The 12,525-nt window shown below is 44.4% G+C and overlaps 1 protein-coding gene across 2 annotated transcripts in view; it reads left to right on the forward strand.

Annotated features, from left to right (window-relative positions):
• Window positions 1-1,997: 1,997 nt before the first annotated feature.
• fat4 (FAT atypical cadherin 4) overlaps window positions 1,998-12,525 on the forward strand; it is a 115,152-nt gene continuing 104,624 nt past the window's right edge. For both annotated transcript variants that reach the window (XM_061253194.1, XM_061253195.1), the window contains exon 1: window positions 1,998-7,220. In XM_061253194.1, coding sequence (XP_061109178.1) covers window positions 2,115-7,220 — 5,106 coding nt within the window. In that variant the 5' untranslated portion in view covers window positions 1,998-2,114. The remainder of the gene's footprint in view (window positions 7,221-12,525) is intronic.

The following is a 12,525-nucleotide window of genomic DNA, read 5'->3' on the forward strand; positions in this document are numbered from 1 at the left end:
AACAAACAGACAAACAGCGTGGTTAATGCGTGTTCTACATTAAAAACATCCTGCTAGTCACAGGCTTAGACATAATCGGTTTACTTTCTTAGCAGGATGGAAAGCCGCATAGGGCGTTAAGCTGCTTTGATACTGTCTGGGGCCCGAATATTAGGTAGACACGTGTATGTTATAACAGCAGGTCTTCTGGCCAATGGCAATTAAGCAAATATTTCATTACCAATGACAAGTCTACAGCCATTTTTATCAGTTGTCTATTCCAGATATAAAATGAATGAGCAACCCATGTCGATATCAGAATATTTTATTTCTTATGTAAAATAATATATACACGTCACCGTTGTATTTATATGTATGCAACTATGTAACTGAAGATGTTTTCAACTTTTCTGTCAGGTGGAATATATCTTTGGAGCGTTATACTACCGGCAGAATTAATTGAGTATGGACACTAGATGGCGATATTTACCTTCATGAGACTAACAAAAACGCATACCAAATCATTAACTTGGTCTGCATAAAAAAAATTAAACTCTAAATGTAGTCTCTGTAAAATGAAATTAATAACAACATAATGATAAGACAAATAATAATAATAATAATAATAATAATAATAATAATAGATCACACATTATTATTATTTTTATTAATTATTATTATTATTATTATTATTATTATTATTATTATTACTATTATTATTATTATTATTATTATTATTATTATTATTATTATTATTATTATTATTAGTAGTAGTAGTAGTAGTAGTAGTAGTTGTAGTAGTAGTAGTAGCAGCAGTAGTAGTTGTAGTAGTTGTACTGGTAGTAGTAGTAGTCGTAGTTGTAGTAGTAGTAGTAGTAGTAGCAGTAGTAGTAGTAGTTGTAGTATTAGTATTAGCCCAAGTAATAATTATATAGCCTATAGTAATACGAAAAAGAGGACTGGTGATCTGGTGGACTGGTGATTTGAAAAGTAATTTTCGATATGAGTAGACTTTATAATAGCCTATATTAAATGCTGCATAAAATATAGGCTGCTATATGACAGTAATGATATAGGCCATATCTGATCACATATTGTTTTGATGACACATATTGTTTTCCTTGATGTGGTGAGGCCGATTTAGTATCTCGTCAATCTATGCCACTAGACGAAATTAATTAAGAACGTCTGTCAACTGAAAGAGTCCTTAAATGTTCTGACATTCTTCCAATTCTTGCCTCAACGAAACAGTTAATAAAACGGATCCGTGCGCATTCCAAGACAAAACACATAATCCCATATGAGTTATTATAGCAGGCTAACGGTCCTGTATCCAGGTCTTCTACCTGCTCCTCCCTTACCGTACTAATGCCTGCCCTTCAATCTGATTGACACTCCCCTTCGCAAGCATCGGCAAGACTTGTAGTTCACATATGGAGGTAGGATAGAGCCAGGGGCGGGACTGTGCGAAAACGTCCAATAGACTGGAAGGGGGGCGGGACTTCTCCAAAACTGGAGCTTTGTTGTAAATTGGACTACCGAGCGCTTCAGCCTAAATGACTGAAGTTTGCTCCCCGTTATTCTCCCTGAGACTGCGCTGCTGCTGGAGTTGTGATAATTTGAAAGCCAGCGTCCGAGTGTATAACTTCTTTCCTTTAATTTCTTGAACGTGGGAAAACGTTACACTTCTAAGAAGTGCTATAGTTTCTTTTTTATTTTATTTATTGCTTCAGTGGTTTGTTTCTTTTTTTTTTTTTTTTACTTAAGATGAGAGTTATTTTAAAACGGAAAAGTTTGAATCACCACACATAGGTGATGAGTTCTCTCGCAGTAGGGAAGTTCTGACTATTTTAAACCGAAAAGCGAAGGGATCTTACAGCAGCGTGAGCTACCCGATGATGCGCTGAACACTTCGTTGGGATTCCTCTGTTTGAAAAGGAGACACAGCTGAAGGAATTATTGGACTTTTGGACACGTTCTGTGAGGAATATATTCGACTATCCGGCAGTACAAAACTGGAGATCACATTTACCGTGCCATCATGAATATTATGCTTTGCGCTTTGTTACTGTAATCAAAGTTGATGAATTGTTGGAAAGGACTTTGTCCTAAAAAGGTGGACTGGGATTCTGACAATGGCGTTTGCAGGTAGAAGTTTCAACCGATGTTATTTGATTTTGCTGATGCTGTGGACTTTATGGCAGCATTCCGCCTCCAGTCAAATTCGTCAAGAGTTTAAGGTACTAGAGGAACAGCCGATCGGGACTTATGTTGGCACGATAGAGACGAAACCCAGCTTCACGTACCGCTTCAGCGAAAACCACAAGCTCTTTGCGATCAACGGAACTACGGGCGTCATTTATACCACATCTGTGATTGACAGGGAGGTTTTGCAAAGTAGCATTATCAATGTTGTGGTGCTATCCAGTCAGCCTACGTATCCCACTGAAGTCAGGATTGTCGTTCTGGATATAAATGACAACTCGCCAGTGTTTCCCGACGCATCAATTGTTGTGTCTTTCAAAGAGGATGCGAGTAGCGGCAGACAAGTGATTCTAGACACCGCTACTGATTCGGATATTGGAAGTAACGGAGTAGATCACACGACGTACCGAATTGTGAACGGCAACGAACAAGGAAAGTTTCGTTTGGATATTACAGTGAATCCGAGCGGAGAGGGGGCATTCTTACATCTGGTTTCAACTGGAGGATTAGACAGAGAATTGGCCCCTTTTTACCAGCTCTTGATCGAGGTTGAAGATAAAGGAGACCCAAAACGTTTTGGATACTTGCAAGTGAACGTAACTATCCAAGACATAAACGACAACCCGCCAGTTTTTGACGAGGAAGATTATCAAACCAGTGTTCTGGAAGACGCAGCGATTGGCAACAGCATCCTTCAGATAACGGCTAAAGATCATGACGAGGGATCAAATGCAGATATCAGGTACATTTTGGATGAGGGGAGCCCTTTCCAAATTGATCCAAAGTCTGGGACATTAACAATAAAAGAAACTCTGGATTATGAGAGCAAGAGGGAATATTCTTTAACTGTTCATGCGGTGGATAGTGGGGTTCCTTCTCTGTCAGGTAGGTCAGAGGCTACCATCAAACTTATTGATGTCAATGATAATGACCCAGTGGTGAAGTTTAGATATTTTCCCACCAGCTCAAAATTTGCCTCTGTGGATGAAAACGCGCAAATTGGCACTGTCGTAGCCCTGCTGACAGTCTCTGATTCAGACTCACCAGCTGCCAATGGCAACATATCGGTCTCCATTTTAGGGGGCAACGAACAGAGGCACTTTGAAGTGCAGACTTCCCCGGTTCCCAATTTGAGCCTAATAAAAGTAGCCAGTGTTCTGGACAGGGAAAGGATCTCCTCGTACAACCTGACTGTCTCTGTGTCTGACAATGGCAGGCCCACCCCCAGGTCCTCTTATGCCAGCCTGGTTATTTTTGTGAATGACATAAATGACCACCCCCCCATATTCCAGGAGGTTTTCTACAGGGTCGACATCAGTGAGGATGTCCCAAAGGGCAGCTACATCAAAGGGGTTTCAGCCACAGACGGTGACTCGGGGCAGAACGCCAACCTGCGCTATTCACTAGTGTCTGGGAACAGCCTGGGCTGGTTTTCCATCAGTGAAAACAGTGGCCTGGTCACTAGCGCCGCCCTGCTGGACAGGGAGATTGCATCAGAGGTGGTGCTGAACATCAGCGCCAAGGACCAGGGGGTGCAACCCAGAGTCTCCTACACTAAGCTGATTGTGAACATAACGGATGTCAATGACCAGATCCCCACTTTTACACAAAGCTCTTACCACGTCTCCTTTGTGGAACACTCACCAGCAGGAAGCGAGCTCCTGGTGCTGTCTGCCACTGACGACGACCTTGGCGCGAATGGAACGATACGGTTCTTGTTCGATCCCGAGACCCCAAGCAGCGTGCAGAACCTGTTCCGTCTGGACTCAGTTTCTGGCCGTCTAAGCACAGCCGTAGAGCTGGACAGAGAAAACCAGGCATCCTACCTGCTGTCCGTCCAGGCAAAAGATAGCGGCTTGCCCCCTCTGCACTCAGTCAGCAAGGTGAATGTGATGCTGCAGGACATCAATGACAACAGGCCTGTCTTCTACCCGGTGCAGTACTTCGCCAACATCAAAGAAAATGAGCCATCAGGGTCCTACGTCACCACCGTTTCGGCCACTGATCCAGACCTGGGCAGAAACGGGACAATCAGGTACTCCATGACGGCGGGAGATAACTTCAAATTTCACATCAATGCCAACACGGGCCAGATCACAACCCTGGTGCCACTGGACCGCGAGGAGAAGACAGCCCACCAGCTGCAGGTGAGAGCCACGGATGGTGGTGGACTCCACTCTCGTGCCCAGGCTATTGTCACTATCACCGTCATCGACACACAGGACAACCCGCCCACCTTCTCCCAGGTGATCTACAGCTTTGTCATCTTTGAGAACATCAAGCTACACTCCGTCATTGGCATTGTGTCGGCCTCCACATTGGACCTCAACACCAACATCACCTATCTGATCACCTCCGGGGACCAGAGGGGCGTGTTTGCCATTGACGGAGCCACAGGTGTTATCAATGCCGCCAGCCAGATTGACAGGGAGGAGCAGGCGTTCTACCAGCTCAAGGTCATAGCCAAGGGTGGGGAGGTGACAGGCCAAGCCTTCGTCAATATAACAATCAAGGACCTGAATGACAATGCGCCCTATTTCCCACATGCGGTGGAGCATGTTAGCGCAGTTGAAAACTGGGGCACGGGTCATCATATATTCCAAGCCAAAGCCACAGACCAAGACGATGGCAGCAATGGGATGTTGACGTACAGCCTCAAACAGAACCCTAAGGGCCTCTTCCACATCCATGAAAAACACGGACTTATCACCTTGACGGGGCCTCTGGAGGTAACCACCAGTTCGTACCAGGTGGAGGTCTTGGCGTCTGACCTAGGGGTCCCTCAGCGCTCATCAAGCCTGATCCTGACAGTTAGCGTCTACGATGTGAATGATAACTCCCCTGTTTTTGACCAGCTGTCCTATGAAGTCACTATTCCAGAGTCGGAGGTCGTGAACAGCCGCTTCTTCCAGGTGGAGGCCACCGACAAGGACTCAGGCTTGAATGGAGAGATCGCCTATGACATTGTAGGTGGCAATGCCGGTGACATCTTTGGCATCTTCCCTGACGGGCAACTGTACATCAAGGCGGAGTTGGACAGGGAGGTGCAGGAGCGCTACCACCTATTGCTGGTGGCAACCGACAGGGCTGTGGAGCCTCTCAGTGCCACTGTCAACATAACAGTGATTCTGGAGGATGTGAATGACAACCGACCTCTCTTCAACAGCACTAATTACGTCTTCCACTTCGAGGAGGAGCAAGAACGGGGATCACCAGTGGGGCGTGTCTTTGCCGAGGACCGGGACTTTGGGCCAAACAGTGAGGTGAGGTATGCCTTCGAGACGCCGCAGGCAAACTTTGAGCTGGATGCCATCACAGGGGAGCTCACCAGCACGCTAAAGCTGGACCGCGAAGGACTGATGCGTCAGAGGGGGGCGGCGGTGTTCAGCTTCACCGTCATTTCCTCTGATCAGGGCCTGCCCAAACCTCTGCATGACCACGCCAAGGTGCAAGTTTACGTGCGTGACGTCAATGACAACCTACCCAGGTTCACCAAGGACATATACCAAGCCTCTGTCTCTGAGTCGGCACAGAACGGCACCCAGCTTCTCCGCGTGTCCGCCTCAGACGTGGATGAGGGTCGGAATGGGCTTGTCCATTACCAAATTGAGGAAGGGAACGAAGAGGGCCGCTTCAGCATTGACAGCGGCTCAGGCCAGGTCGCCCTGGTGGGAGGCCTAGACTATGAGGCCACTGCCTCCTATTCCCTAAAAATCATTGCTGTGGACGCCGGGGCAGTGCCCCTGTCCTCGTCCTGCATGCTGAGCGTCAGCGTGCTGGACGAGAACGACAACTCACCGTCCTTCCCCAAGGCTGCTCTGACTGTCGACGTCCTGGAGAACATGAGGATCGGTGAGCTGGTGGCCTCGGTGACAGCCACCGACTCAGACTCTGGCGATAATGCAGAGATAATCTACAGCATCACTGCTAGCAACAACCATGGCACCTTCAGCATCAGCCCCAACACTGGCAGCATATTCCTGGTCAAGAAACTGGACTATGAGACCCAGGCACTCTACAGACTGAATGTTACAGCCAAGGACAATGGGAGACCATCCCAGTCGTCCACAGTCCCTGTGGTCATTCATGTCCGGGACTTCAATGACAACCCCCCAAGCTTTCCCCCGGGGGACATTTTTAAGTCTATCCCCGAAAACCTGCCTCTTGCCACCTCTGTGATGACTGTCACTGCTCAGGACACAGATGCTGACATCAACGGGCAGCTTGAGTACTCCATCATGCAGCAGATGCCCCGTGGGGGCCACTTCACCATCGATCCCAATACAGGGGTCATACGCACCTGCCGCGAGATTGACCGGGAGTTCTCCAACCTATTTGAGCTGACCGTCAAAGCCACGGACCAGGCGGTTCCGGCTGAGTTCCGCCGCTTCGCTCTGAAGAACGTGACGGTGTGGGTGACAGACCAGAATGATAACATTCCCTCCTTCGTCTCCCAGAACGCCCTGGTGGCCGACACCACTGTGGTGGTGGGTTCCATCCTCACCACCGTCATGGCCTTCGACCCGGACGAGGGGGCCAATGGTGAGGTGGAGTACGAGATGGTGCAGGGTGACTCGGACACTTTTGTCATCGACCGCTATAGCGGGGACATCCGGGTGGCCTCCCGGCTTGAACCCTCGCGGTTGGTCTACAGCCTGACTGTTTCGGCCACTGACCGCGGTTCGGATCGAAGAGCCTCGAGGACGGAGTTGACCGTCATCCTGCAAGGCGTCGATGGGCCTGTCTTCTCCCAGCCCAAATACATCACCATCCTAAAAGAAGGCCAGCCCGCCGGCACCAACGTCATCTCGCTGGACGCCTCCAGCCCCCGAGGCTCAGGGGCTAAGGTGGAATTTTACATTGTGTCGGTGCGGTGCGGAGACAAATCTGCCGGACGGCTCTTCACCATCGGCCGCAACACCGGCATGATACAGACTGCTGCCGAGTTGGACCGAGAGCAGGGCTCAGACCTCTACTTGGTGGGCGTGTACGCTATCGAGACCGAGGCAAGCCAGCCCAGGACGCAGAAAGCAGAGGTGAGTCCACCCCACTTTTTACTGCTTTTCTGGGGCTATTTGCTGGATCTGCTAAGGTTTATGAATATTTTTGTGCCTATATTCATGAAGTGATATAATGTTTTAGATATTGTAATCTAAATTCAATTACATTTTTTTTGTAAAACTTTTTTGTAAAAATGTGTTTTATATGTGTACATTATGTGTACATTCTTGCATCACAGTCAACAGTTGTATGTAATACAACTTATCCAATTTTTGTAAGATTCAGACTACATGCACCTCTGTCATTTTGACTGCATTTTATAGATACTGTACCTGTATCTGCTCAGGAGGTATTTTGTAAGATAATTCACTTCAGTGTTTTTCCCCGTCTCTGACATCTTGACCTCTCATTCGAGTGTGTTTATGTTTGGACTAGGTTTCTCTGGGCTCTTATGTTGCATTAAGTGCTATGTTTCTGTGTTGAATGTTGAAGGGCTGCACAGTATGAGCGAAGTGGAGATTGGTTTTGGCAGACTGACCTCATTGTTCCATTTCCCAAAAGGCAGAATGCTCTGGTGATTATTGTGAGCGCTGCACGTTTTATGGGAAGCACAACCCATTCCCACTGCATCCCTGCTGTGACTCACTCACATGCCCTTATGAGTAGGCACCAAGTAAATACTATATATATATATTTTTTTTAAGTTAATGGAACAACAGAAATGTTTTTGGCATTAGTCATAGAAACTGAATGTGTGTTATATCAAAGCCAGAGAGACAAACACATAAACAAATTGATAGATGGATTGATAGATGGATTGCGAGACAGACATATATTGATGTTGCATGTTTTTGCAGTATGTAGGTGTTGCATTGAGTTTCTTTTTTCTAGTGCATGTTAAAAAGTTAAAATCCTCGGTGAATGCCCAATGGGGGGTAGAAAAGGCTAAAAATCTACAGTAAACCAGAGATGCAGAGACTGGTTTCATATTAGATGTCCAACTGCACAGGCTTAAATGGCAGCATTGCCAGGTTGATTAAAAATTCCAAACCAAACCAAAATTGCATTACTTGGCTAAGATGCACGTCAATGCTTGCAACATTTGTTAATTCTGGAATAACTCCTGGAAAAAAAGTTGCCAGCTGAGCATTTGAAAATAGCAAATCCCTAGAAGCAGAAAAATATGACTATTTGCTATTTAGATAAAACCCAGATTCCTAATCATGCAGTCAGCGGGAAACAATTGTAAAATGATATTTTCCTAATTTTGCCAAAAAAGGGCTTACTTGTGGCTTACTTTTGAATTTGTCTTCAAAAGAAGAAAAAGTATTTCCACATTTAAGAGTTACATTACAAAATACATTATTTAGTATCAGTATCTTTCCTAACCATCAGGAAAGAGGGCAGGGGTAGGCTACAGAGGATTTGATTTGGGGACTGTGTTGCGACAGGGAGTGATTTGGGGACTGTGTTGGGATAGGGAGTGTTTTGGGGGCTCTGTTGGGACAGGATGTGATTTGGGGGTTGTGTTGGGACTGGGTGTGTTTTGGAGGTTGTGTTGGGACAGCTTGTGTTTTGGGGGCTCTGTTGGGACAGGGTGTCATTTAGCGATTGTGTTGGGACAGGGAGTGTTTTGGGGGTTGTGTTGGGACAGGGTGTCATTTGAAGTTTATGTTGGGACTGGGTGTGTTTTGGAGGTTGTGTTGGGACAGCTTGTGTTTTGGGGGCTCTGTTGGGACAGGGTGTCATTTGGCAATTGTGTTGGGACAGGGAGTGTTTTGGGGCGGCCTGTAGCAGCCTGTAGGGCGGCCTGTAGCGTTGTGGTTAAGGTAAATGACTGGGACACGCAAGGTCAGTGGTTCTAATCCTGGTGTAGCTATTATAAAATCCACACTGCTGTTGGGCCCTTGAGCAAGGCCCTTAACCCTGTATTGCTCCAGGGGAGGATTGTCTCCTGCTTAATCTAATCAACTGTATGTCACTCTGGATAAGAGTGTCTGCCAAATGCCAATAATGGGTTGTGTTGGGACAGGGTGTGATTTGGAGGTTGTCTTGGGGCTGGGTGTCTTTTGGAGCTTGTGTTGGGACAGCTTGTGTTTTGGGGGTTCTGTTGGGACGGGATGTCATTTGGAGGTTGTGTTGGGACAGTGAACTCTTTCAGTTACAGAAATCCTGAATTTAGTTTGGAGGACTAGTTGAAAATGGAGAACAAATTCTATGTATGTATGTATGTGTTTTTGGAAATTTCAGTTGGAAACTAAAATAGTATTATTACAGGCTCAGTGTTACACATTTATAAATCCTTTTTTTTTCAAGCTCAGCCAAGATGATTTCACTGCAGCTTTAGAGGAAAAAATACAAATAAAAATGTTTTTGGTTTGTTTTTGGCACTATTACTGTTAAACTTGCTGACATTTTAAAATGGCTTTTAGCCTCTGAGTACAATCATGGGTAACACTTTACAGCAATGTTACATGAATTGCTTGAACTAGTGTAGTTGTTAACTATCTAACTGCTGACAAGTTAAGTTGTTCAGCTTTGTTTACATATTTGGACATAATTAACCTTAACAACAACATTAGTTAATGGCAATTTATATTGGAATGAAAATGTATTTGTTAGTGGTTAACTAATTATACATTTATCCTATGGTTTTGCTAATGTATAAATATTAATGTAACTAATACATAAGTTAGTCGTTAAGAAATACATTAACTAATGAAAAGTTTTGTGCTTAATTCATGCATTTGTACATCAAATAATTCATGAGTTAATATCAATTCCTGTACCGTATTGTAAAGAAGGGAAATAACTGTATAGTATGAACTAATTCCAGAATGATTTTCTCCGAATTTGTGCTTTTGTTTTTTGCGAACACTCGTGTAACTTGCTTGAACTTCAAACTGCTGCCATTTTGTGTTTCTATCTTAAACGTTTAAGACAGAAAGTCAAAGCTAAATGTATTCTGGAAAGAATAACTATCCGATTTTGGTACTTATTCTGATTACAAACCACATTTTTTGAGTTTGTAGTCCAGTATATTTTTATAGCGACGTTTTATTTTGCTTGGTGAGGGATGACTTAAGCATGCCAGAGGACTGCAAGTCATTTATTTTTATTGTTCAAATGTTTCAGCTTAAACTTCTCTGATTTGATGTTCTCTGAAATGATTGTTTCCTTTTGGATGATATGACCTTCCCAGTTCTGCAGTAGCTGCAAGCATTAATGCTTATAAAAGGTGTTTGGGTACTTTTATAACTCTCTTAGTTGAGCCTAATTTGCCGTTCTGTTTTGGTAAAGGATCAGTTATGTCTAAGGTGAGATGCTACAGTTCGGTGATTTATGCCTTTGCGTGATTGGAAAATCTAGTACCACTGCAGGATGTCGCTGGCCAATGAAAATAGCAGTTTACCCTGTCTGAGCACTCATTTTATATTCTCTCTGCTCCAAAGCCAGAAATAATGTCTTTCCAATAGATGTATTTATTTATTTATTTATTTATTTGTGTTCTTTTGGAGTGACAGGAACAAAGACAAGTCTACGTAATGTGTTTTATTTGTGATCGTGATCGTGATCCCAGTCTAGGGATATGACTGGAGAGTAGAATGAGCCTGCTGCGGCTGCCATTTTGATTGGATAGCACAAGACCAAAAAGTTGATTTCTCTGTCTCGATCTCTAAATAATGGCTTTCCCCTTCCCATTCCAAAAAAAAGAGATGTTTTGGAGATGAGGTGCCATGTCCACATATTTCATTTTAATGTCTACATTTTCTGTCCACTTGAAAGCACTGCACTCTGCACTCTGGAAATAAACAGAGTTGACCTGCAGCAGACAGTTAGCTCTTTCCAATTCACAGGTATCAAGTTGACCTGTCCTTGCCTTGCTGATGGTGATGGCGTGTGTGTGTGTGTGCGCGTGTGTGTGTGCGTGTGTGTATTGAGCTGAGCCGAGCAGTGCTTCCACATTCCTGGCAGTATTCTTAGACATCACAATAGAGGACACAGATGGTCAGAGCAGATAAAGGTGTCCTGTTATTGTTTGCTATACTCTCTCCCTGTTGGAGTGCAGTGCCCAGAGCCAAGACTTCACAGCCCAGACCTCACAGCCTAGACCTCTGAGCCCAGAACACCAGCAGCCCCCTCTCCCCTGCCTGGGCCTGGTGTATATCACACTGTCCCAGCCACCAAGTCTCACACTGCAGCCTAATGCAGCCCTACACCAGCAATAATCCAACAGAATAAAACATTGTGACATCACCTCACTAGTAGGAAACAGGAAGGGGCTCCACCAATCACAGAGGACATAGGTAGCCACCAACAGAACAATGCCAATGGTGATTGGTGGATAGTCTTCTTGGAAATCCACAGGCCAGGAAGTAATGTCCTTCCCCCATTTCCCCCATCTCATTTTCATTATCAGGCAGTGATAATAATAATAATAATAATAATAATCATGATAATAATAATAATAATAATAATAATAATGATAATAATTGTAACACGTTACTATAAGGATCCATGAATTGGCAAGAACAATATAGTTAATAGTTAACTAACTACTACTGAGAAGTTAATCTGGACAGCTCTGTTAATGTATTTGTACATCAGTAATTAATGTCAAGAACTACATTAGTTCTTGCCAATTCATATTGGAATGAAAAAGACAGTTAATGATTTGCTCATGCATAAATATTATGTAACAAATAGTTTAGTTAGTTGTTAACAAATGCTTTAACTAATGAAAAGTTGAATTTTGTACTAAATTAATGTATTTGTTCATCATTAATTCAAGTTAACAACTACATTATTTAATGCCAATTCATTAACCGTAATTGTAAAGTAAATGGTAAATGGTTGGCATTCATATAGCGCCTTTATCCAAAGTGCTGTACAATTGATGCTTCTCATTCACCCACTCACTCATACACCAACGGTGATTGGCTGCCATGCAAGGCACCAACCAGCTTCAACACACCCTGGACAGAACCGAACTGGCAACCATCCGACTGCCAGACGACCACTCTAACCGCCTGAGCCAATGATGCCCCTGAAGTGTGGCTATAATAATAATAATAATAATAATAATAATAATAATAATAATAAACAGTGTAGTGGCTTAGTGGGACTCTTGTCTCGCAAGAAGGAGGTTCTGGGTTCAAATGCCAGCCTGGCAGATCCTCTCTGCATGGAGATTGCATGTTCTCCCCGTGTTTGTGTAGGTTTGCTCTGGGCACTCCGGTTTCTTCCCACACTCAGGGACAGGCATGTCAGGTTACTTGTGCTCCTTGTGCCCTTGTCCAAGGCTGAACTGGACAGTAGATTAATTTTTTTTTCACAAAA

The sequence above is a fragment of the Conger conger genome, chromosome 8 (assembly GCF_963514075.1).
Source record: "Conger conger chromosome 8, fConCon1.1, whole genome shotgun sequence".
Lineage (NCBI taxonomy): Eukaryota > Metazoa > Chordata > Actinopteri > Anguilliformes > Congridae > Conger > Conger conger.